We start from the raw sequence: 26641 nt of genomic DNA, 5'->3' as shown, positions 1-26641 counted from the left end.
CAATCAGCATCTGAAACAAAACCTAACATACCTTGGATTGCTCTTCTTTTTTTTATAAAGGAATATCCAGGAATAAAGGAATAACTAAGCCACAATTAATATCAAGGTTAGGTACAACACAGCCTCCTTAGGCTGAGGAAGGCTAACTGAAGGATGCACAAACATAGACAGGATTTCTTCAAGGCACACATACCACTAAAAAAAATACTCCCACTTCATTGTGCAGGCAGGCAAAAGCCAGACTTTTTATTTAAGTTTAAAATAACAAATATTCACCTACAATCACAGTATACTGCTTAGTTTATCGCTTCTGCTTTGAATTCTGTGCTTTCATTTCACGTATCTACATTTTGCATTTGTGTACACACTGCAAAAGTAACTTTGTATATCATTTAACATCTGTGCATATCCTTTAGAGCTTAACATTACATGAAAATTAAAAGACATTTTGAATTTTAAGGTACCAAAAACAATCAATAAAGTTCCACAGAAAAAAATAGTATAAATGTTTCTTATAGTATAGTACTCTTAATTTTATGTCAGTGTCATTTTAATGCCATAGTTTTCAAATATTAACAGTATAAAGGGAAAAAATATCTAAAATGCCTTTCCTAAGTCTGTTAGACTCTGGTGATTTATGATATATGTACAGTATATAAATATATTTATGTATATATGTACATATATAATGGTTAACATTCATTATAAATAGAACTGTGTTAACCTAAGCAGTATAAAAATAGCCACTTTCCTGGGAACATGCAAACATAACATGCTCTCACCTATTCAATAAAACTCAAAACAACCAAAACCTTTAGCTCTGATTTTCTACAAATATAAATTTCAGTTGAAGACTTTCAACTGATTTAACCATAAAGTAAGTTTTTCCAGTAAAGATATAAAAAATTGTTTGATGCTAGCTATAATTAAGCTCAAACACAGTATATTTTGGGTTATTTACTTTCAAGTATTTTTCCCACGTGCGCTAAATCTAGACACGCTGCACTTGTTTTCTTTACAGTAAATTATTATTCAGCTCTAAACATTAAAAGCCAAATTACAGGCAATCTGGCATGCTTGTACTGCAGGTAAAAGGCTCTCCTCGACACTGTTCCTATGTGGGAGGCTATCCTATTATGGCTATTTGTGCTCCAGATCTTGTATTCATTGCAAAGCATTATCAAGATTCTCCTATCGTAAGATTCTTAAGGCCAGAAGAGAAAGTACTAGAACCACTTAAATCTCGTCTCATGCTCACTGAAATTCACTCTGAGGTCCTTGGATTCAGCACAGTGACTGGTAGCTGGACTAAAACACCTCTCCTGTTATAGTCAAAGAGGTTCCAGCTTCAGAAGTTGAGCAATATCTTGACTTTTTAGTGACTTTTCCCAAAGGGAAAAAAAATCGGTTCCATCTAAACCAAATGTGATATTTTTCCTTTTTTCTTGCCATATGAAAAACTGAAAAATTGATTTGCCCTGAAACGTTCCCTTCTTCTCCAAAGTGTTCTGAGTACCAGTTAGAAAAGCAAGAGAAAAAATAGGAGCTATGTTCAAAGGTGATACTGTTTCTGTTCCTCCATATACCCACCAGCTCAGCAGAGCACAAACTGGGCTGGACTGTGGGAGAAACAGCACCAACTGCTTCTGCTGAGCAGATTTCAACCATCATTACATTAGGAGAATGCCACAAGCACATGACTGTGCCACTCATGTGTGGCATATGCTGACTTGTTTTTATTCCATTCCACACAGCTAAATACCCACTCCTGCCCATTTCAGAAGATTGAAATGCATCTGTTGTCCTTCCCTACCATCTCACCTCATCCAGACCTTTGAATTGCTTTTTCTATCTCTCAGAAAAGTATTTCATACAAAAAACAAATAGCACGGAAGACCCAAGGCACACTCTCCTCAGGACAACATTTTTCTGGTGACTGGAGGACCTTTTAAGGAAGTAGGAAATTTAGATGCAAATGACATGGGCAAAGGAAGGACTGCAGTCTTTATTTTTTTCTTCCTAAAATAATTGTTTACACCTGCAAGTTACTGAGTAATAGAGGGATGACCTAGATACTCCCCCCTCCACCAGATCTAGAGATAATGCTCTGAAAATGTTAGATTAAGATGCTAGCTATTGGATTAAAACTGTGACTATCAAAAGTGCACAACCCAATATCTGCTGTCAACCAGTTGCAAGATGAAGCATGTAACTCAATGAGCTGGATGTCAGTGAAGGCCTAGTCTCCTAAAGATGTTCAACGAAGTTCCCTGTGCAAGCCTTTCTCTCTGGCATCTCTGAATGTGGTACACCTAAATCCTTATTCCCTCAGCCGAAATGGCCTTATGTTCCCAGCCACATCTTAGATTTATTCCCTCTTCCCAGGGTGGCTCCCACATTTTTCCCAGAAGTCTTTTCCATGTCAGAAGTGATAAATCCTTGTTAAAGTAGCACAGTCTTCCAGCTTTTATAATTTGAAAAAAAAAAATGAGGCTTTCTATTACTTATGGTAAGTAGCATAAATGCACCAAAACACTGGTATGGATACCCGTGTATTAATTGTTTAGAGAGCTGTCATTGGAAGTTGAAGATTGGGAATTCACAAAAGGCTCATTTGCCTTCTGATCATCCTTCATGGAGGCTGCTTGGTCTGAGATGGAAGAGAATGAGAGCTGGTCATGTTCCATTATATGCACTTGGTCCTCTTCCTTGTCCTTCTTCACATAAAACAACTTCCTAAACTTTTTGAGTTCACGGAGTTCACAGAAAGTCTCAAGAACCACCAACATTGCAATAAGGCCCATCAACAGATAACCTGCATGGAAAAAAAAAAAATAAATTAAAAATTAGTTATTAGCAAACCAGGTAGGGCTGGACCAGTTTTGAGCTTGTGACTTTTCTCACCCCTGTCCTCTCTGACTAGTATATTAATTTTCTTTATGGCATAATGACAGAGCTTTGAACTGTGATGTCCTTGGTTTTTTTCCTTTATTAATTCTACAACCAGAAGACTCCACATAAACAGAAAAAGGAATACTAATGGCTTCAAATCTGTTACAACTGTGCAAGAAAAAAAAAAAAACATGTAAAGGTATTTAAAAAACCATAACAATAAAAATTTACCACATGCACACTCCTGTACTTACTTAGTACTTTCATGATTAAGTGCCCTTCAAAAGATTTTGATCACAAGATGGAAAATAAACTTTTACCACAATATTCCTATATATTACAAGCAGAAGTAAAAATATGGGAGCTAACTATGGTCATTGGTTATTTGTATCAGTTTAGCATGACAAATCACTTACTACTTCATGAAAAATTCAGAATTATTTTCCTCTAAAATTATTAGACATACAACACCCTGAAATACCTGGAAAAACAAAGCTACTAGAAACATGTACAAACCAAATAAAACCAAAATGAAAAATTACTGTAAAATTACTCCTGGAATTTGAAAAACCAACAGTTACTCCATCTTTTGGGCACATTTGCAATATTTTACTAAGGTACACAGATTACCCAAAACCTGGAAGTGTTACCTAAAATATATTACAAATTACTTTAGCCATGTACTGACTGACTTATTTTGACTGACTTATTTTTAGAGGTAATAGTCAGCTCTCATTGACTGAGACTTTTGGAAATGGAGATCTCGATGACCAGCAGTACACTGAATTATTTTTTTTAATATTCTCCAAACATAAATGTGTATAGTTTAAAAGAAGATATTAAAATTAATATTTACTAATCTCATAAATAAATTAATATTCATTAATCTCCTACTTCTGATCATTACAATTCAATGAGGAGCATGACTACTTACTTATTTTATCCTTTCAATGAAGTAAATGAAGCAGAAGCTAAGTGTATAACCATTAGCAGAATGCACTTGTCCAAGAGCTGCACATTAAGTGTGCTGAAAAATCAACACAGATTAATGACTATAATTTCCATATGGTCACTGTTCTGTTACCTAAGGGCATAAATATCTCACCTGTAGTTACAGATTATTCACTGGCAGGAACACTCTCCTTTTCATTCCAGGAGTACCATTAATCAATTTTTAAATACAGTTCTCATCTAAATCAGCACTACAGCTAAAATTTATTAATTGTTTTTAAACTTTATATCATAGCATCGAATGAGAGCTATGTATTAACACAAGGAAGAACCAACAAAGCTATATCAATTGAAAAGCATCCATAAATCTGCAGTGAGAATTTGTAATTATTTCTGAAACTCAGTCCATTTAATTGCCACTTGATTTAGAACAGGACTTGTGTTCTTCTAAAAATTCTTGAAAAGCCTGTAGCACTCATTAAGCATTTTCTGACATAGAAGTCCAAAATATCTTATAGAAAATTTAGGTTCAGGAGAAAACATTTTATTTGGTTCCTTGAATTGTTCACATGAAAGAAAAAAAGAGTAATTTAAAAGTTATAACCGAAAAACCTATTGAAATTAGATAGTCTAAGGTCATAACTTTGCCTAAAAGCTACTTCTTCCTTTTAGTATTTCCTGCAATTTATTTCCTAATTGTTGTACAGCTTGAAAAAGCTTTAATCTGAACCATAACGTTTTCTTCAGATTTCGAGTTTTTCAGAACAGCAAGCCTTTAACAAGGCCTTTGCCATGTGTGACTTCCCATTCACTTCACCACTTAGCATCCCCAAAATCGACTCTGCAGATCAGCAGGTTAATACTTAAAAGCTACCATTCAAAAGATAAACATGACAGGGAGAGGAGAAAATCTGCAACAGCAACAGGCCTAGCAAGTTAATGAAACAAAGTGTTCTGTTGGCTAGTTCAAGGCCCTGCTTCAAAGAATGGAAAAAACCTCTCTTCAGGTGCAACACAAAACCAAGTTAATAGACTCTTTGCCTACATTATGATTGCTGGATCATGCATAAAAGCATAGTCGAATGCAGACCAGTCTTGATGCCTCTGATGACCCAAAGACTGCTCAGGTTGAAGCTGTATGAGAAACTGCCATGTTTCAAAACACTGTTGCTGTCACCCTCAGCATACACTGACTCCAAATACAAAAATAAAGGTAATTTTCTTCTTAAAATTACTGATCACTATGATTTCTTCTGTGTCAAATATAATGAAACAATTTAGATTTAGCATTCATGGTCTTGCTTTTCTACCATCTCAGTCTACTTGTCTGTCTTTGACAGCTGGTATGTACCAGTGCCAGCTTCAGCTACCTTCTGTTTCAACTGGAGTCAGAAACTTTGCTATTCTGCCTCGTTTTCCACGGCTTCTTGATTCATTTCTGTCCACCTGTAATCTAACCTTATGGGATAGCCTTAGGTGATACAGATCTTCTTGGCTCTGCGATGCACTGATGCCCAAGTTGCTCTTAACCATTTTCATAAAAGTTATGTGAGGTTTTTTTTTTTTCCCTACTATTAATAAGAGAGTAAATAGCTATGGTTAGAATAATAGTTTTAGCTTTTTCTTTCTCAACTAAGAAAACTGACCTTACTTAACAGTTTCCTCTTTACAGAGCTACCTAAATTAATGCCCAGTTTTCTAGCTGACAAATGATCATTATTCACAGAATGGAGAGGAGAAGTCTGATTGTCAGTTTGATGTTGATATTTTTATTTTTAATATAAAATGCCTTTTACTTAGCTGGTTAGTTTGACACTTACATGTAATTCCTATTTTATATAACTCTCGGAATTTTTGATTGTAGCCTTCTCCTGGCACATAGTCTCCGAGGCCAATGGTGCTCAGGGAAATGAAACAAAAATAAAATGACTCCAAAAAATTCCAGTCATCTTCCAGGACAGAAAATATTGCTGCTGGGATTAAGAAGAAGCAGGAGACAGTAATGAACCCGAGGACCATAGCATGGATGATTGCAACGACCTGCTTGGAGAAGCCCCAGCGGACGTGGAAGTAGAGCACCGGGCGCCTGGTGATGTACAGAATAATGCGCTGCACCACGGCCGTCAGGAACAGCAGCGTGAACGGGATCCCGATGACCGAGTAGATGATACAGAAGGCCTTTCCCCCATCAGATAAAGGCACTGTGTGGCCATAACCTGCAACAAAGCACAGCAGGCATGGGTTGAGTGAAAGTTAGGGGCTCAGCTGCCAGTCTGATGTTGGCTATATTGAGTGAGAAGAGTAAGATGCACTATCACTAATTCTGAATTCTGCTACTCTTGATGAATGCTGTTCAAAGGTCTGTTTTAAGCAGGCAAACAAAACTCAGTACTAGCCATGGGCAAGTAAACCCAAATATTTTTGTATTTCAAAATTGTGATCAGCATTGTATAAATGCTTATTTCAGAGAAGGAAGAAAGGCCTAGTCAGGAGTGGAAGCTTATGCCAGGAAATTTGTATTTGATTCTGGGTTTTCCTGCTGAACTTTTAATTTAATTTTACAAAGTGATGTAACTTTTCTACCCACATTGTAAACTGTGGAATAATACGTACTTCAGAAAAATGTTCCTACATCTACAATAGTAACACACACTAACACCTTTTGTGAAAATCAATTAAATTACATAGAAATACTATAATCGACATTCAAAGCTATCTAATTCCATGCCTCCACAGATTATAATCCATCAAAAGGTATCTAAAAGCAGAACAAACGTTTTTTCACAGCAAAACTCCACGGATCTAGCCACTGTGGCTAGATTTTTGCCTCACCATTTACACACCAGGAGGAGGAACAGTGCTGCGTTCAGAGTACAGGAATGGATCCTCTGGGTGTAGGGGCTGATGACAGCCAGCAATCCCCATGTCACAAACCTGTGCAATTGTACTTGTACCCAGTGCAAGTGGCTATGCTGCCAAAGCACATTCCGACAGACAGCATTTGGTTCTAAATGTAAGTCATCGCCACAGGAAGGAACAGTAAATCCAACATAAACCAGGAATGCTTTCTTCTCTTTGCCAACAAAGGAAAAAAAAAAGGCATTTTGTTTTCATTGCAGCTAGGAAAAGGAAATCTCTTGAAATTTACTCTAGGCAGCCTTTACACTGATATCAAACCAAGCAAGTGCAGACAGGCCCTACCAATTCTGCAGCCCCAGATCAGCCAGCTCATTTGGGTTATATTATTGCTGTAGAGCAAGGCATTTTCCAGAGCTACTTCAACTAGCTATCTTGAGCAGTCCAGGCAGAACACACAGTGAATTCAGGGTTATACTGCTTCTGATTTCTGAACTGCACTCTGCACCACCCCAGTCTGCCCAGTGTAGCACTAGACTGGGCAGACATTTCATGAGGCCTCCTGGGAACTCTCTGCCTGCTCTGCTATGAAACTGGCTGTTCTGCAAGACCCTTCAAGTTTTATATGAACGAAAGAGATTTCTTCTCTACTTTGATCGATCTAATGATAGAATCATTACTTTTTAAGTTTTCCAGAGGAGTAAATAAATAATAACATTTCCTTTTCTTAAGATGCATAAAGACACTTCCAGACAATGAGAGACAGGCAAAACGTCTTATCACTATAATAGTCTTGTAGAAGAAACACACATGAGGTGTAATTTCTCTGTGTTAGCTAACTCAACAGGAAATTTCAGTTGTACTTGAATTTTAGATATTATGAATAATTTACCCAAGCTCAGTCTTTTAAGCCCTGGTAAATTGTATTAATTAATGGCTTTTTTTCCTGCTTACCTTCTGTTTGCTTTATCTGCTTTGAGATAAGAGGATCAACACTGCACAGAGCAGTTCAATCAGATTAATGAAATTGTAGAGAAGTGTTCTACTCTGTGCCTAATAATGCTGAAGGTTTGACTGGCATTTCTGACTACTGTCAAGCTGACACTTTCTTGGCCCTGTCTATCAGAAGTCTTGGATCTTGCATCCATGAGGGCATATCCCATCACTTAGTGTTTGAAACTACAACTGAACATGATTTTATCCACAATTATTTTCAAGTGACACTTTACTGCCCAATTGCCATGGGGCTCTTCCATCATCCTTATTGCCTTAATTAACGTTGTATCTTCAGTAAATGTAGTTGCTTCCCTCTTCCAGGTCATTCAGGAGTAAGTCAAACAGTCAAACAGCCCAACACAGTTCTACAAGGAACACCACCTGTGACAATCCCTAGGGGAATGAAGAAACCAGTCCTTCAAGAACTAACCATTTCTCCTACTCTGTTTGCTACCTTTACATATCTCAGGCTATGGCAAGTGGGGAAGAAAAGGATTCCTATTTTTTCCCACTATGCAACTGCTTTTATGTAACTTTTCTTGACAATCTTAAGTGTCAAGAATATTGCCTATAATCTTAGTTATCACTATACAAAAGTCATTAAAAAACCCCAAACCAACACAGCTATACTTTAAAAGAGAGGAAATTAGAGATCCAAGGCCCAAGATACTCCATTGTCTGTTTTCAGACACTTGTGTTCTACTGCCTCCCATCTCTGCTCCTGCACCTGTTTGTACTTTGTACTGTGTCCTCTTCAGGGAGGTGTGTGTGCCCATTTGCCTTTTTCAGTGGAAACCACCATGATCAGAAGCATTACAGTTGCAGTCCTAAGGAACTTGCACAAGTTATTTTGTCTTCTGTCTTAGCTGTGACTAATTGCCCGTTAGATCACTTTGTAGATAAATACAAAGAATTGGCCATTATATTCCAGGTAAGATATATTTTCTCCCTCCATTTTTATATATACCATCAGACTTTGTTTTCCAGAGTCTCTAGGTAGCTTCCAACAATGTCCAATTCATAACAGCCTGTGTCAAACCCAACATTGCCTTTGAGCATTTCACACTCTTCCATCCTCTCTTAGCTTGGCACTTGTTGGCAGAGGGTATTTTTTCCTTTCATCCTTCTCAGACACTGCTTTGACCAATCTAAGCAGTTGTGTATCATCACTGCTTTGCCTCTTTATAATTCAGTCTCTCCTGTAGCTCATTAATGAGTTCTTTTCTGCGTTAAGAGGCAGTGGCTGCCTTACAGGTTTTTCAGGACCCCAAATTGAGCATTTAGTGCCAGAATGAAGAGGTGCCATGGTTCTGTTCAGCCTAGACTACCACACAAATCCCCAGATAATGCCCCAAAGGGTGGATGTTTGAAGGTGGAGATGGATCTGACATCAAGTGAGGCAAGTAACAGGCAAACAGAACTACTACACCCCTCAGAAAGCTTCCCCCAGCCAGCCTCTCCCAGGCTATGGGGATGAAGCCTGGCAGGTGTGTACCAACCAGGCTGCAGCACTGCCTCTCTCTTCCACTGCCTATTCATAGTTTAGAGGTACTGTTCCTTCTACGACAGGTTTTGTCAAGCCCTAGGTGACCTGCTGCAACACCACCAGCCCTGTGCAGCACCCTGAGATTCTCAGGGCATGGAGAGTGTTATGTTCACCACATCTAGTGTCCTCCCCAACACACCCATTCAAACAGCAGAATCACACCACACAGCGTAACACAGCAAGTGTGTCCATCCCTTTGCTGGTCTGAGTCAGTGTCCTTGAGGAAAAGTCAGACCTTTAAGTCAGCTCATAATCTGAAGATGCCCCAATAAATTAAGTGCATCATGTACTATGTATTTTTAAGTTATGCAAGAATCTTCAATTCATCCCAAGCATAACATGACTCACTGGAGTATGATGAAGATGGTCAATGATAATATTTACATAATTTCTAGACTTCCATTTTATAAGCCTTTGACATTTTCCACTGCGTTTAACAGTGAAATACATCCTTCTTCATAACTGGTCAATTATCTTCCAAGATGAAAAGGAAATGTCACATATTGGTAGATGTGTGTGGTAAGAGAAATCACCTTGGTTGCTGCTGTGCTCTTCCTTGCAATAGAATAGTTTGAGACCTAGTTTTATGGAGAAAGATGTATTTCATTGTTAAACTTATTGTGCTACCAAACTGGAAACACTTTGGAAAATTTCCCTAACACTGTTTTGCTAAACAAATCAGAGAACTTGGATTTCTAGCCAGGCTGAAATACACCACCCTATATTGCAGAAATGAGGAGGAAAAATTCCACTGTGACAGGCATTTTTAAGCAGAGGAAATCCACTTGGAAATTATATTTTGCTATCTCCTCAGCTGAGTTAATGAAACTGATTTTGTGTGCATGAGAAGAGGGAAGAGGAAGAAGTGCTGTAAACCAAAATTGATTAAATAATCGGAGAGGAGAGGAGAGGAGAGGAGAGGAGAGGAGAGGAGAGGAGAGGAGAGGAGAGGAGAGGAGAGGAGAGGAGAGGAGAGGAGAGGAGAGGAGAGGAGAGGAGAGGAGAGGAGAGGAGAGGAGAGGAGAGGAGAGGAGAGGAGAGGAGAGGAGAGGAGAGGAGAGGAGAGGAGAGGAGAGGAGATTTGTTTGAAACTGAGTCAATTTCACCAATAAAAGCTTACTATGCAGCCCTCAAAGACTTGCACTGGCACAATTAGAGACATGATGAAGGGTGTGGTAGAAAACTCTTAAACCAGTTTTGCCACTAAAGAAAATAGTCATTAGGTTCATTCTCACACAGCACCATTAAATATGATTTAAAAGTGACTTAGACTTCAAGCTGAGGTGATTTAGCATGGTGCTGATCCAGCTCTCTTCAGCCCTGACAACTTCAGTCATGTTTTCTGGATGTGTCATTAAAGATTTCCTGGCCTCTGTGTGCTTCACAGTGCTCCAGGGCAGGAGCAAAGACTAAATGTGAGTGGCTTCAGCAGGCAGAGGTCTGCTAAACCTCTGTGCCAAAGCATTCATGCCTTACTTCTATCACAGATGATAGTCAAGAGGTATGCATGAATTTCTGGGTTTGCCATTTGGGTTTGTGTTTCTTCTTCTTCTTCTTCTTTTTTTTTTTTTTTAAGTCAACAGCACTTTTTTTTTTTGAAGTTCAAAGTCTTTATACCGAAAATTGGTTCGTCTTAGTGTCATCCTGAATTTAAGATCCTATAAGGGTTTAGCTACAATCCAACCAAGAACCATGTGGTGTTGGGCTATTTTTCCCCCACAGAACTCTCAATAACAGCACATTCCTAGAAATAGCTATCCAAAACACAAATATCACATCCTTAGATCTGCCTCTAGCAAAGATTTATCATAAATAAACAAACTCTTATCTTGTTTCAACAATTATTTTCTGTTATCTCAGATTCATTTTCCAGTGGAGAAAGAAGTAAAAATTACAATAGTCTGTTGAATAAAACTCAACCAACAGGTCAAAAGCAAGGTGAGACTTCCTGAGGGCTCCCCTGAGAATTCAGCCAGGAAAATTCCAATTATTCTTTTATTGGTTTACTTGCCCGCTAAGCAACAGATGGTCAAAAATCTGTATCAAAGTAGGGGCTCCAAGAGACTACTTTATTATTAAGGTTTCCTAATAGAACAAACTACCCAAGTCTCAGAAACTTAAATCTACTAAAAGAGAAATGTGATTGAGTTTTATTAGGAAAATTTAACTTGCAGTCCTCTGAAACATTAGAAAACAAGATGAGTTTTTTGCACTGGAATGTTCAGCAACATGTGTGCAGCAGCATTCCCACAATAATGGATTTTTAAAGTCACTAATCACCAAGATTAACAAGCAATCAGAGAAACAAGTTCTTTAAAAACCTTCCTAAGAACTTCAATACCAACTTCAAGGTATTGAAAGGGGTTGTTGTGATTTAACCCCAGATGGCAACTTAGTATCATACAGCTCCTTGCTCACTCCTTTAGAATTAGGAATAAAAAGTAAAACTTACGGGTTGAGATAATAAATTTTAGCAACCGAAACAAAGTTAAATACAATAATAATTATAATAATAAAACCAATAATAATAATAAAAAGGAGGATGAAAAGAATAAAAGCCAAGACAGACAAAAGAAGTATACACAATTGCTCATCACCTGCTGGCTGATGTCCATGCCATCCCCAAGCAGCAATTGGCCTCTACCAGCCAACTTCCCACAGTTTATAAACTGGGCATGATGTTCTGTGGTATGGAATATCCCTTTGGACAGTTTAGGTCAGATGTCCTGGCCATGAGCCCTCATCACAGCTTCTTGTGCACCTGCTCCCTGGTAGATCATGGGAAACTGAGAAGTCCTTGACTTGGGGTAAGCACTACTGAGCAACAACTGAACTTTCAGTGTGTTATCAACCTTATTCTCATAGTCAATACAGAACAGAGCACTGTACCAGCTACTACGAAGAAAATGGACTCTATCCCAGCTGAAACCAGGGCAGGGTACAAGCCTTTTTACAGTTCTTCCTGAGGTTCACATCCTGAAATATTCAAAGTAGGGGGAAAAAACTTAACATGGACAATGTTTTGGCAGAGAGAAAATGTCATTTTTGATTAGACTTAGTCAGCAGCTTGTCCATGATATTGATCTTCTAATTTCTCGTGCTGATTCAGTAAAAAAAACCATGATGATTTCACCAAATTTTACACATCCAGATTTTGTCTGTAATTCCAGAAACCTGCACGTATGGAAAAATTCCTTTTAGCAGCTAAGACACATTTAGCATCTAACTGGCAGTGAAGCTCAGAGGACACACACTTTCTGAAGAGACTGATAGAAGATAGAGCTTTCTTTTTACAGAAAAGGTCTGGAACCACGGATTCATTCCATGCTGCAACTTTGTCTTTCCACAGCCCCTCTAATTTTCATGTAACAGGTTTTCAAGTTCTATCAATTACTTCAGCTTTCTACCACTTGAAAGACCTTGTGTATGCATGGTGTACCACAGGGATGTGCCAGGGGCTACTGCTGAGCCCTGCACCTGTGCACTGTAGTGCTCTGCTTGAAGCCTGGTACAGTTCACTAGAAAAGAGATTTCTAAAAATTTATAATTCACACCTGTTACCATCCCAAATGCACCCTGGGATGTGTCAAAAGCTTTGAATGTGTTGCAGTGGCACTTACTGCAGTGTTTTAATCACATATCCAGTTACTGAAGAATACCTAGTCTTGCAAACTTAATTTCTCACACTGAAATGAGCCACAGTTTTTCTTCCTACCATCTGGAAATAAAAAGAAACAACCAGCTGCAAATCAGTAGGCTTTCCACCTCCACTTTGAAACAAAGATTGATTTATTGTACCATCAGAAATTACAGAGCATGAAAACAGTGAAGGAAACTTGTATTGTGGGCAGTAAGGAATTATCATAAAACATTAAAAAATTAGGCCATTTCACACTGTGGAGTTAAAATCAAATCTGTAAGCACCATCTTTGCATTAAAATGCAACCTCACGTAGAAGAAATTGTTATCTACTAGATGCAGCAGGGGAATAGGAATATTTACTTCTAATCTTGTTATTGATTTGACATCTGGAACTCAGGGAAATTACAAGCATCAACTCCCTTGTTTGGCAGAGAAAGATACATAGTCCTTGCCTATTTTTCTAAGATATTTCAATATTTCATATATAAGTCAGTCAGTCACCATAATGTATTTGAATGTGGATAAATCCTATTACTATCTTCTGTTTCAATAGCTATTTCTCAGAAACATAAAGATTTTAACAACACGTAAAGCCAAACAGAAGCAAAACAATTTAACACAAATAGGAAAAAATCACTGAAGCAACTAACAAAAACACACATAACTGAAATGCATCACGCTCCACTTTCATGCAATCACGTTCCATCTGGAATAATAAATTATGAGACAACATTTATATAAGGACCAAAGTGAGATACTTATATAGATGAGATGGCTTACTCAAAACTCTAAATCACAGTCCTAAATATGATGCTTGATGATACTCTCACATCTGAATACATTCACTATTTCAAGCTCAAAACACAAATTTGCAAAACTCAATGGGGAAATAATTCAACTGTTGTGAGAACTAGTTTGCTGAACCACAAACAGATTTTATAGATATACTAGTCCTATTCAATTACTCACACGTTTAAGATATCCCACATAGCAAACAATAATTGTGGTAAACACAAATTTGATTAGTTACACAGGAATAAGGACAAATGGGAAAATCACAGCTGTATACCCTATCACTAAATAAAGGGAAAGGAAAAGAACTGTGGTTGCACATACTATTTATGTCCAAAAGCAGATGAAATGTAGAGGTTTTTGCTTATCTAGAAGTTATTTAGAAATAAACAGGAATGTAGCATTTAGAAAGGCAAACTACATACACAAGACATTTAGCCATCAATGTAAAGACACAGACAGAGCAACTTAAACACTGTGGTTTTCAAAACCTGTATTGTCTGTTTAGACTAACGGCAATTTGTTTCAAAACAATGCACTTCACTTTGCAACAAATATTTCTGTTGGCGGGATAGTTGATGATTCCAAAAATTCTTACAACTATAGGATGGCTTTCCTAGTGGAAATTACATAATTCTAACCTCTCAGGGCCAGAATAAGATAGATGTGCACATAATGAAAGCAGGCAACATAAAATCAAGTATGACAAAAAGCATGACAATTCATTAAAAAATACTCCAGTTGCCCAATCAGAACTCCAGACTCACAAAGTCAGTCAAAGACCATCAACACTGACCAAAGCTTTTGAGACCCATTTCCTTAAATCCTTTTCCAGTAATGTAGCAAACATATCAGAAATGCTTAGCCATCATCCGTGCTGAAGGTTTCATGTTCAGCAACCTCCTGCCAGCACTTGCAAACAGTGACTAACATGGAAAAGGCTGGATTGACACAACCTGTCACTCTGTAAGGAAATCAGTGTGGTGTACATGGCATCTCTCAGACCTCAGCATAAAGGGGAGTGGAATGTAAAATTATTGGTAATTCCAAAAGGCCTAGCACTAAAGAGTCTGAGCAGCAATGAGTAAACTCATAGTTAACACATCTTTTAAAGTGACAGATTTCTTTGCAAGTGTCTGGTCCTATGAACGCATCCAGTTTCTTGCAATTGTCAATGATAAGAATTAGTAAACTGGGTACAATGGTATGACTGCATTACTTCCTTACTACCTCCAAAGACAATGCAATTTACCACATAACAGTAGTTACCCAGCAGGAAAAAATGAAGTTCCCCTGAAGACAGGTGCACCTGAAATACACTGGAGAGAAATATTTTAATGATGGCATCTGAATTAACAAAAAAGAGTCCAGTTAAAATTCTTTCAGCTTTGCTAGCTGACATTTTAATCCTGTGTGAAATACTGCTCCTTTACAAGGGACAGACAATTGTCTGTCAGGTACAATTGTCAGGTACATTATCAGTAAAGGAAACACTTTCTTTGGTTCCCAGCTCCTTTCTTATATCTGTTGTTGATTTGTGCTTTTTCGATTCTTTCTGTGCTTCTACCACGTAGCTACATGAAATGCCTAACTGATCCCAAAGTAACTGCTAGGAAAAAAGTTGCTATTGCTTCTGCCCCCTCTTGTATTGGTTGCAGTTTGATCAAATGTAGTAACTTAGAGCAAACTAATCCAGCAGGAAGGGAATATGCTTCTTCCAGTCTGATAAACTGACTTGGCCTACTGTTGTGGTCCTGTTGGCAACACACATAGCACAGGGCTGGACCTCAGGATGAGACTCAGGGATCCAAGACATCTTCCTACCACTGGCAAAGCTGTTAGGTAGGATCAGCCCATTTTGTTTTACAACACCCTGAGCAAACCCTTTGCTAGGTAAAGAGAGGCAACCAGCATGCTAAAGCAGAGAAACTGCTGCCATCTTGTCACAAAGGCTACTCAGGCATTTGGTCAGTTATGTGGGTCACATTATCTGCTGTGTAATGTGTTTTCTCCACATAGTACACAACTGAATGATTCCCTAGAAGGAAGAAGCAACATTTCTGGATTCTCCACTGAAGTAAAGATACAGAAATATGCATTGCACACTTTGATGTGGCTTCTGTAAAACTATTCAAGTAACTGTGATTTCCTCTAATATTACTGAGCAGAAAAACTATTACTAAAGGAAAAGAAAAAAGAACATTAAATGCAAGAAAATAAAGGCCTGCTGAAGTGCATCCACAGGATGGGAAATCAGCTTACTGTATGGGAATACAACCTAGCAGCAGAAATGGAGAACTGCAAGACAAAATACAGAGGTTCCTATTCTCAGCCATACTAATGGCTCATACGTGGTGTTTCACAGTTGTTTTTCCTTTGTCTTAGCTTATCTTTTAGCAAAATACATACAGAAATATCACTGTGATCTCTCAAGATGCAGAACATAACAGTAGTGCACTAATCATCAAAGCAGTTTCTGGTATGCACATGCTTCAAGATCCACTGATAAAATATTATTCAGAAATGTGAAAGATTATCACCATCTTCCTCGTGACATCTAAGGACATGGTGTAATGCAAGGCTAAAATCAGGAGCTCAAACTTCTGTTTGAGATGTTGAGAGAGCTTCCATCTTTTGCTTTGATTGAGATTCATGGCTAACAATAACTCCTAGGATAAATGACATTTTCCTCAAAGCAGCATAAAAAATATGTATGCTTTCAGGTGGCAGCTAGAAAACCTGACCTGAACATTCAGGTGGCTTCACTGACTACACAGAGCTGCACTAAAAGATACAGCTGAAAATTAAAGATGTATCTTTCCACTCTAGGTAGTCAGAATGTAAGTACATAACAACTATAATAAACTGAGGCCTAAATCTAAGGCCTGAGATTAGTCCTGGATTTAGTTTATTTTTCCTTATCAACATGAATTGTTGATTCACACAGTGCTGCATCCTGTAATGTTCACAGTTCCTTGGTTACCCAACCAGAGTTGCAGCAGTGGACCAGGAGCCAGGCTGGAGTCCTGGATTTCACAACAGATGTGTAAAATGCACAGAGGTAAATTAAACAATCCTCACATTAGAGAAATTCATTCCTAAGTACTAATCACACAAATTATTTACAGCATTTTGTGTTAGTTTCTGTACACCACTTAGAGTTTACAGTAGCTGGCATTTTCAAATAGTAACACAATGATACTTCTCTGAGCCCTGTCCCTTTTTGCTATACTGCTCAGTCAGCATCCTAACACTAACCGAAACAGAGCCATGGAAATCACTGATCTGTTAAAGTTGGAAAAACTCTCCAAGATCACCAAGTCCAACCATCAACCTATATAAAATGTATAAATAAGTAACAAGATCCACTGTGAAGTGTTTAAAATATAATTGCGCATTAGTGAATCATACAGCCTAGAGCTTCCGAAACTCTACAAGAGATGGAAGTTCTCTGGTTTGCTTTAGAGTTCTCTCATTTCCTTTAGGCTGAAGGCTTCAAAGGAAAAGGTCTATGCCATTCTTGTACAGCATACAGCTGGGAAAATAGCTACTTTGAATAACATACAAAACAGAGATTCCAAGGCCTTCCCATATTAATCTTAAATACAATTATCAATTTTTAAGGCTCTTTTTCCCTTTTTGTAGAGGGAGAGGTATATACTTCTACAACGAAGTCCCCAAGAGTTAAACATCCAAAGTATTTAATTTTTAGCAGATCTCTAGATATGTTGCTACTTTTCCAACATGAGGAGGCTTTTTCCACTTTAAAGCTACATACAGTAGAGTCTCAGCCTATCAGGGAAGAGGTGAAATCAGGTTTTTGCCTTGTGTTTGCACTTGGTGACTCTGAAGTAACATCTCCTTTGCAAACTATATTGTAAACAAAAGAGAATACCTACTCTAACTTGCTTCTGGACTTTGGCACTAGTGCTGCATGTTGCAATGTCTGAGGCTGACAATCACATTTTAAAAGCTCAACTGAGCAAAACAGGTGTTCATAGTGCGCCACATAGTTTTAAAGTATCAAAGAAAGTAGAAGTGTCACATAAGGGAAAATTCAATACAGAGTTTAAAATAAAATCATACCTAAGTCCCATTCCAGTCAGTGCTGCATCATTTGAGATTTTCTGAAGGATTACTTTTGCCTCTTAATGCTGAGAAATCTTCTCCTACTTGGAAATAATTACAGTTTCAGTATGCATTTCATAGAATCATAGAATGGTTTGGGTTGGAAGGGACCTTAAAGGTCATCTTGCTCCAACCCTCCCCTGCCATGGGCAGGACACCTTTCACTAGAGCAGGTTGCTCAGGGCCCCATCCAAACCTGGCCTTTAACATTTCCAGGGATGGGGCATCTATATCTAGATTAATCTCTCATTCTGCTTATTGGAAAAAAAAAACAAACATGAACAATGATGTGTCTTAACATTATCATTTCAATATCTAATTCTGCTTGGTTTCTTTTACCTTAAACCAACTTATATGTCTAGTCTTAGAAACCTTCTGTGAAGAAGCTACTGTCAAAGAATTTAAGGTTATTCAGCTGAGTCTATTTAAACAGTTTTAAATAATTGAAAGACACAGAAGGAGGTACTCATACTAGAAGTAGAATTAAATTCAGATGTACATTTTCACCTTTCCATTTAATTTTGAGTCATTTTAAGCATATTCAGAAAAAGTACTTGGTGTGCCAGACATGAAATGCATGAGGAACAAAACATATTACAAAACCCGATTCTCATAGTACCAATGCTCTCAAACGCTGCATTTTTCCAATGATATTAAACTACACTTGGAAACATTCTATACAGAGCTTCTGGTCACACCAGAAGTTTTCAATTTGTGGTAGAAGACAGCAGAAAGCCTCTACTTACTGTTATCATAACAGTCTGGACTCACAATTTGCAGGAGAAATATGGAATTCTGATGTAAAGTTTCTAGCACTAAATAGTATGCAACTTTGTCAGAGGGCACAGACTCAATTTCTCACACACAAACAAAGGGTCCTTGGAAGACTACTGGGCCAGCTTATTCCACTGGCAAAACCTGTTTCCCAGCCCAACCTGAAACTGGCATTTCCCTGGTTCCTCAAAGATGATGTGATAACTTCCAAAGCTGCTCGAGTGACTGGCACAGAATCAGTTTAAAGTACAGACCATGGTAATACTTAGGAAGCATTAGTTAGTAAATGTTTCGAGTCTAGTGCCAGCTGGTATACCACTTGGATTCATATATGCTTTTCCTACAAGGACGCTGGTACATTCTGTTTTCAGAGATGAATGTGTATCTTTTCCTTTCCAAGGGAAAGGAAATCCATATGTTCTTCCAAGAGGCACTTGGATACTTTTGTGAAGCACAGACACTTGAAAAGCTTTGCTCCATTGATTCCTTTCAGTCCTGCTCTTAAACCAGAACCACATTGCTGTTTTGACCGCATAAGAAACAATCTGTTTAAGGTTTAGGCCAGGTTCTTCAGTGAAAAAGACAGCTGGTACATTTCTCCTGGATCTTCTGGGACACCATCAGTAACTACTGTAGGTCATCAGTTGAATTTTGTACAAATAGCCTAACTCTCAGGCAGCTGAGGTCAGATCCAGAGAGACAGTAGGTATTTAGGTAGCAAATTCCCAATAAACTTTTTATTACTTTTCTTGAATCCTGAAGGCATCAAAACTCTCATAGGAATCCTATTTTTTTCTCAAAATGCTAAACTTCTGCTTCTTCACAGGCCAAGAAATACTCTGGTCTTCACATGGTTTAGTAGCTTGCAACCTACTTTATAATTAACCTGAACAGTAACTAAAATAGACATTAGTCCACAGATATGATTTTACTCTATTAAAAAAACCCTACAGATTGATGATGATGCAGTGGGCCAAAGAGAAACAAGGAAAGAACCAAAACAACCAAGAAATAATGGAAAACAGGAGAAACAACAGGTTTAAAAGACATGCAAAAATTATACTCAGATAAAAGTGAAAATCCTACCAAGTAATGGCCAGGAACTGCAGGATTTGGCTGTTAAGTTTTAGAAATCCTGTTCTGAAAGTATATGTGACTTTTTAAACTTAGGATTTTATTTGGCTATGTCGGCAGAATCATAATACAAATTCCAGCCTCACAAAAGAGTTGAAAAAAAAATGTTTAATGAAAGGCAATTTTGGGGGCGATTACTCTCTTGCTTTCAACTGTTGTGTTTCAGCACAAGAAGAATGACTCTAGGCTAAACACAGAAAGCCTACAGAGGCAGTAGTTGCAGTCCTTCACCTGCTGAGAACTGCTAGGGTGGCTCACCATCATTGGGAATTTAGCAAGGTTTGCTTGGGTTTGTGTTGTCGGGTTTCTTTCAGTTTGCTTGGGTTTTGTAACTTGTCAAGTCCCTCCTTTTCTGGTTGTAAATGTGATTTTTTTTTTTCTTTTTTACTATTTCATTGAACATTCCCATGATTTTGTGTTGTAAGGCAGAGATACCAGAAGCATCCAAGCCAGTTTCCCAGTGTTAGTCCATACATACTCTTTCACAACTTCCCTAGATGGTGGTCTTTTTGTCTCCTCTTCCTAAGGAATTCCAGAAAACCCTAGTTCAAATCCTTGTACTGAGAATAACATTAAGCCAAACTAACTGAAATCTCCCACATCCCAGGAAACAGTATCTTGACCCTGGGGCCAGACTAAGACATGACAGCAGCAAATCTGGAAATGCTCCATGGGTATAGAATGAAGGATCTTCCCTTGAGAAGAAAGCAGACACACAGGCAGACGGAATGACTCTTTGACTTTGTGTTTATACCACTTAATCCAAGGAGTAGAATGCCTGGTTCCAGGACAGTTTATTGATCTGGAGGCCAACAGCCTTGGGGCCAGTAGCTGTCATTACCCTGTCCCAGAAAACCCTGTAGGCTTCAGACCCAAACAGCTGGCTTATTGAATGTAATCCTTCTCCTCTGGCATCTTTCTCAACCTACCTCATGATTTCCTTTGCTCTTAGAATGTCTCCTGTATAAAAACCATTCTGTTGCAGAGCACAGCACAACCCCCCTTTGCTTCCGAGATTATCCCCATAAAATTACCTTTTCCTGTAGATGTTATTTCCAAGTAACAAACAACTCTTAAAAGAAAAACAAAGTTCCCAAAGTTTAGCATACTCGCCCTGGTGAATAGCTGCAATTCATCACAACCATTTAAATAATCTATGAGTACTACAGTCAGAGCAACAGTACAATGACGCTTCAGTGTTCTGCTGGAGTCAGGAATGACTACCAGTGAGAGAGATCTGAGTTTAATCCATCACCAAGTTTGTGTATTTTCAGATAAGAGGCAACAGAGAATCTTATGCCAGGTCTCTAGACAGACATTTGGTATGAATTATGAAACACATTTATTCAGTGTGTATTAATGAGATAATACAGGCATCACCAGGGACAGAGCCCACATATTCTGACAGCAGCAAAAATAACATATGCATTTCACAGTGAATTCAAGCATGTGACAAAAAAACCTTGTTTTCTCTAAAGCCTCTGTAAACTATCCTCTTATTTATTACCTTAAGTTATATTTGCATCTTTCTATACAGGTTTGAGAGATCCCAGTAGTTTCTTCCACCTGAGGGCTCTACTGTAAGAGTCTACAAATCTTATGATGTTTTTGTAAAGTTCCATTGTGATGCTTTCATGGCATTTGCTCATCTTCTTTGATTTGTTCAGATCTGTAATGCACACTAAATATGCACTGGATGTGGGGCCTGTTCCCCTCACGGAGAAGAAAGGCAAGAAAATCAAGCACTTGTGAGAATAACATGGAGAAAAAGATGCAGACTGCCAGGCTTCTCTTTCCCTGGTCTCTTCATACAGAATGAACTTTCTTTTGCAGTACATCACAACCTCACAGCCTGCTACTTGTCATAAAGGCATAGTTTAGTTTCTCTAGCAAGTCATCAGCAGCAATGCTTATGAGAGTCAGATCTAACAGAGAACACCCTTATAAATCAAATTATAGATGCATTAACTTCCCATACAGCTTGGCTGTTAAATAACGTGAATGCAAAACTTTCCCTGAAAACCATATTGTATCTTTACTGGCCCTTCAACCAAGCATTTTCAAAGTAATAGCCTCTGTCAGCATTTATCTGCAACTACTGAATTACTACTGTTCCTTATTCCATTCAAAATACAGTGAGCAGAAATTCAGTCCATTGTGGATCCTGGGTGACATTCTCTGAATTCAGCACCATCAAAGAGATTGGTACAGGCTGAATTCTGGAGAAAATGCTGCTTTCACAAACCACTTTGCAGACAACCATGTCACAGGCTTCAGAAGTGGTTGAATACAGACAATCCTCCCCTCTCTTATTGCCTTAACTCCTGTGGTTCAAATGAGAGGCTAGCTGATCTCAATCAAAAAATTTAAAACATGCATTGCCATCGTAGAAGAGGCAACTTCTCACCTTTCCTCTGCAAATCCCTAAATCAGGACAAGGCTATCCTCACCTTCCTTATAATGGGTATCTTGCCAACCCTATCACAGCAGAGAAGCATACAAAGCAGCTCTTCCTCAGCATTCCTCTGGTGTCTAAATGTGAAATCTCCAGCCATGCTTGTAGGTGGCACAGCTTGTAGATGAATGCAAAAATACTCAAAGCTGGACAATCAGAGTAAGTCTTACAGCCCATTTATATAAAATGCCACGGAATATCCTTGCACTGAGAAAACTCTTTCCAGAAACAAACATAAAACTACAGGCCCCAAGTTCCTAAATTGGCAGCTCCTTTTCTTCCCTACCTATTTTCCTTCAACAAGCAGAAATCAGTGTACTTTTCATATCTGTCAACACAACCAGTATTAATTTCTGTGGTTGCTTCATTCTGCTTACAACTCGTGTAATGAAGTATTCCCATATTGTACCAGTACGGGATAAGATGTTAGACACTGACAGCATGCCAAGACGAGTGAAATCACCACCTGCAAGGGTGAGTGCAAAAAAATACTTCATTTTGTTAGAAATAAAAGACTTTAGTACAGATGGCATCACAACAAAGCCAACCAAAAAGAACCACTTCAGCATAATGATTTGATGGCATCTAGCACTGAGACAAGCAGACCATAGATGTATGTCAGGTATTAATTACAGGGAATTTCCAAGGCAGACACTACTTAAATGCACACAACTGTATATTCTTTGTGTTGAGGATATCAATTATCAATGACCAAAGTGCTTCATCTTACACATTGCTCATATGACATTCTGCACAACTGCTTAAGTTGCATAGGAAGGAATAAAGTCAGAAGAGAAACCTGCTGCCTGTCACTGCTACAATCTGCTGAAGCCTCACCACCAGTCCATTTCACTGCCCTTTGCTTGCCCGTCCTTCGGGCAGCTTGTGACAGTCCTGTGACAGCCCATGTGCACAGCAATATTAATTGCTTTCAAATAGCAATTTGCCTTATTCTGCAATCCCCTTTAAATTTTTTTGTTTGTTTGTTTTAATTCTTAACTGGCTTTATAATTTTCTTAAAGGATTTTCTCTAGTGAGTAAGAAGCCAAAGACTATAATAAGGATGGGAGGGAACAAGAAGACAAGTCAGGGTTGCCAAATTTAAACACTTCCACACATGCTCTATATAGAAAACTGAAAGGCTATGAAAGAAGCCTTGTCCTCTCTACAAGGGGTAGGTGTGCATTTATTTACATATGAGAGACAAATTCAGTCAGCTGAACATAAGGAACGTCCAGGTGCTCCCTGTAATTTCAATTACACACAGAAACAACCCTCAGCTGGCACCACCAGTAGCAGGGTTCTCTTTTCTGCTTTTGCCCTTACTGTACTTGGCAAAGGTGTTTGGCATTTCAGGCGTACACTTTATAACAATACAGCATATTCTGAATGTTCAAACACTTCTGAACAACTGTTTGAGGTGGCCAGGCGGATTCTTCTGCTTGTCATCCCTTTTAATGACTATTTCAAAAGACTTGAAAGATTTCTTGCACAGGTGCAGAGTCAGTTGAGGGGAAAAAATGCACCTCACCAGAAATACCTGTGCTCTGGGGAGAATTTGAACAAGCATTGGCCGTACTGGTCTGGATTCACACTCGTCTACTTGTATAAACTCTAATTTATTTTAAATAGAGATTAAGTGCAGCTGAAGGCCACTGCATGAAATAAGAAACTGATGGATTTGGTTAAAAAGGGCCCAAGTCAAAGGACTATCAGGCACGGAAGGAAGTATCATCACTTGATGCCTGGTCTATTACATCAGTGATGACTGGATGACCTCAGTTTATGAAGCTCACAGAAATAATGAAAACTCACCGCATGCATGTCAGACCTCTGGGTTTTCTGTGCACATGCCATGTAAGGGGCATTTTCTAAAAGGTCGTCCATTTGGACAATGGTACCTTGAGTCTTCTTCCCTGGTAAGGCCTCTATGATCAAGCCAGCTAAACATGCAGGGCCATGCCTTGCCCTTCAGCAGACATGCAGTGGGAAGAGATATCCCTGCCTGAGCTGTACTACTGAAGCCAAACATCCTGAAGCTGTGTATCAGCAGGAAGTGTTAAGGTGTTACCAACTCAGACCCAGCCCCACTGTCCCAACTGTGAACATTTTTTTACTGAGTCATAAAAAAAAGGGGTGGGACCTTAAAAAATTAATTTGAATATTAAAATAGATCTTGGACAAAATAATTTACATTTTATAGTACCTAACAGTATAACTGATTAGAAATGGAAAAAAGCAGGTCAATTCAGATCAAGTTTTAAGTGCTTTATAGCTTTACTGAAAGAAAAAGAGAAAAATGTGGGTGCTGAAGTACTATCACAGTACTATGCCTTTTTCACCAGTAATATTCCTATATGTTGATTAATGCTTGGAAATTTATTCATTGAAAGCATTTAACTGCTTTAAATGCATTGAAAGCATTTAACTACCTCTTCTTAAAAATTCTAGTAATTAGGAAGTGGGGAGGGGAAGTGTTGTGGGGACAACACCTTTTACCTTTACTTTTTAAAAACGTAACTTCCTTATAACCCTGATCTGTACAGTCAATGACAACTATTTATAGGATAAGCATTGCCTGTTTGAGATCAGTCAGGAAGCACTAACATATAATCAGGTGAGCAAATTATTAAATGTCACTATTAGTATCAGCTGATTAAATTTCCTATAATAGAAGAAGTGCTAACTTGGGGGCAAGGAGGAAAAAAAAAAAAAAAAAAAAGACACAGTGCATCTTTTACGGTAATATCAATGTACTGCCAAGACACAAAGCCCTCTCTGGTTGGACAGATTTTAGGGTGATTTTTTTAAAGCTTTTTTAATGCGACAAGCCCTTATTTGTGTCAGTGACCTGCATTCAAATCACCAAAACCCAGCTTCCCAGCACAAATGTCTGCACTCATCCTTTAGAAGGCTATCCACTATGATGGTACGTCAAATGCAACTACTGTAAAAATAAGTGCTTGTAAAAACTACGGTCAGAGGAACGTTTCCTCGAGCTTTTCAAAACACCAATGCAAACTGCTGTCTGGAAGAAAAGAAGCATTATCTTTCAGTCACTCATATACAAATATTAAATGGAAATTGACAGTAAAACATATAAATGAAATTTAACTTCATTATAACCAGGTTAGCAGTCCGTCCCCATCCATCCGTGTGTGCATCCCTCCCCCGGGAAAGAAGAATCCGCCAGAACGGGAAAAAAAAAAAAAACAAAAAAAAAACAAAAACGCCAAAGGAGAACGCAAACGAGTCACCTCAAGAAAGCATTTAAAAGTTCAAAGAAAGAGCCGGGCATGTCGCCAGATTTTCGAAACCGCCAACGATTTCAAGGTGGGGGCATTGGCAGCCTGGCTCTTGGCGCGAATTCACGGGGGGCGGGGGGAGTCAGTAATGGGTGATGCATCCGACACAAAACATGCTTGTCGCACGGGAGAGTTTGGGAAGTACGGCTCCCTCCAGAGACCCTCTCGCGCCCAGGGCCGCGGGGCCGGCGGTCGCTCCGTGCCCCCGGCCCGGGCGTGTGGCGGCCCCGGCCCGCAGCCCCCGCTGCCCCACACCGGCCCCGCCGCGGGGCCCTTGGGGGTCCGGGCCTCCCCGGAAGGCCTCCGGCAGCGGGCGAACCTCCTTTGCCTTACCCGTGGTGGAAAGGACGGTGCTGGCGAAGAAGAGGGAGGAGGTGAAGTCCCAGTTCCAGTTTCCCGAGGCGTTGCTGAGCACCGAGACGCCGTAGTTACTGGCCTCCAGCACCCGCATCAGGAACTGCTCCAGCTGCTGCTCCGAGAGGCAGGCGTGCTCCTCCAGGAAGCGCTGTTTCAGCTTGCCCAGCTCCTGGCGCAGCAAGTCTTCGTAGGGCAGCTCCACCGAGGAGAAGACCACGGCGCCGAACACCAGGTAGAGCAGGTAGCCCAGCACCAGCAGCGCGAAGCACCAGGCGGAGCGGTGCTGCTCCACCAGCCGCACGCAGGAGCTGCCCGCCAGCGATTGCAGCATCTTCCCGAGCCGGGGCCGGCTGAGCCCCGGGCCGGGCCGGGCCGCTAAGGGGAGCAGGGGCTAAGGGAAACAGGGAAGGGAAGGGGGAGTGCGGCTACCGGCTGTCCCCTGTGCGGCCGCTGTCTGACTTTGAGGGCGCGGAGCAGCGCTGATGTGGCGCTCACGTGGACGCGCGGCTCAGGTACCGCGGCGGAGGGAGGGACGCAGGGAGGAAGGGCCTCCCCCCTCCTCCTGCCGCCGATGCTGCTGCAGCCGCCTCTTGTTGGGACGCGGGCGCTTTCTCTCTCTGCTGTTCCTTGTCTCCGAGTAACGCGTGGAATCCCCCGCTGGCGCTCAGAGAAGCCGACCCGAGAGCCTCCCCCCGCCCTGTGCTGCGGCGGACATTTATTCCCTTTTCCGCACAAAAGTCTCTGGAGATTTTCTTGTCCCGCTGCTCCCCGCCCCCTGCGGTGAGGAACCCCCAAACCAGCAATTCCTTCTGT

The 26641-nt window shown here is 39.7% G+C and overlaps 1 protein-coding gene across 2 annotated transcripts; it reads right to left on the bottom strand.

The window, feature by feature from the left end:
• Positions 1–214: 214 nt before the first annotated feature.
• KCNK1 (potassium two pore domain channel subfamily K member 1) lies at positions 215–26416 on the bottom strand. Of its 2 annotated transcripts, none has more exons than XM_053973899.1 (3): positions 25805–26416; positions 5664–6059; positions 215–2815 (listed from the first exon to the last, which is right to left on the bottom strand). In XM_053973899.1, exons 1-3 carry the CDS (start codon positions 26157–26159, stop codon positions 2556–2558), a joined length of 1011 nt encoding a protein of 336 aa, XP_053829874.1. In that variant the 5' UTR covers positions 26160–26416; the 3' UTR covers positions 215–2555. The 2 variants fall into 2 exon arrangements, with proteins under 2 accessions (XP_053829874.1, XP_053829875.1); XM_053973900.1 differs by having other exon boundaries at positions 2708–2815; positions 5884–6059.
• Positions 26417–26641: the final 225 nt, after the last annotated feature.

The sequence above is a fragment of the Vidua macroura genome, chromosome 3 (genome assembly GCF_024509145.1).
Source record: "Vidua macroura isolate BioBank_ID:100142 chromosome 3, ASM2450914v1, whole genome shotgun sequence".
NCBI lineage: Eukaryota > Metazoa > Chordata > Aves > Passeriformes > Viduidae > Vidua > Vidua macroura.
The sequence above is the reverse complement of the archived record's forward strand: the minus strand, read 5'-3'. Positions and strand labels throughout refer to the sequence as shown.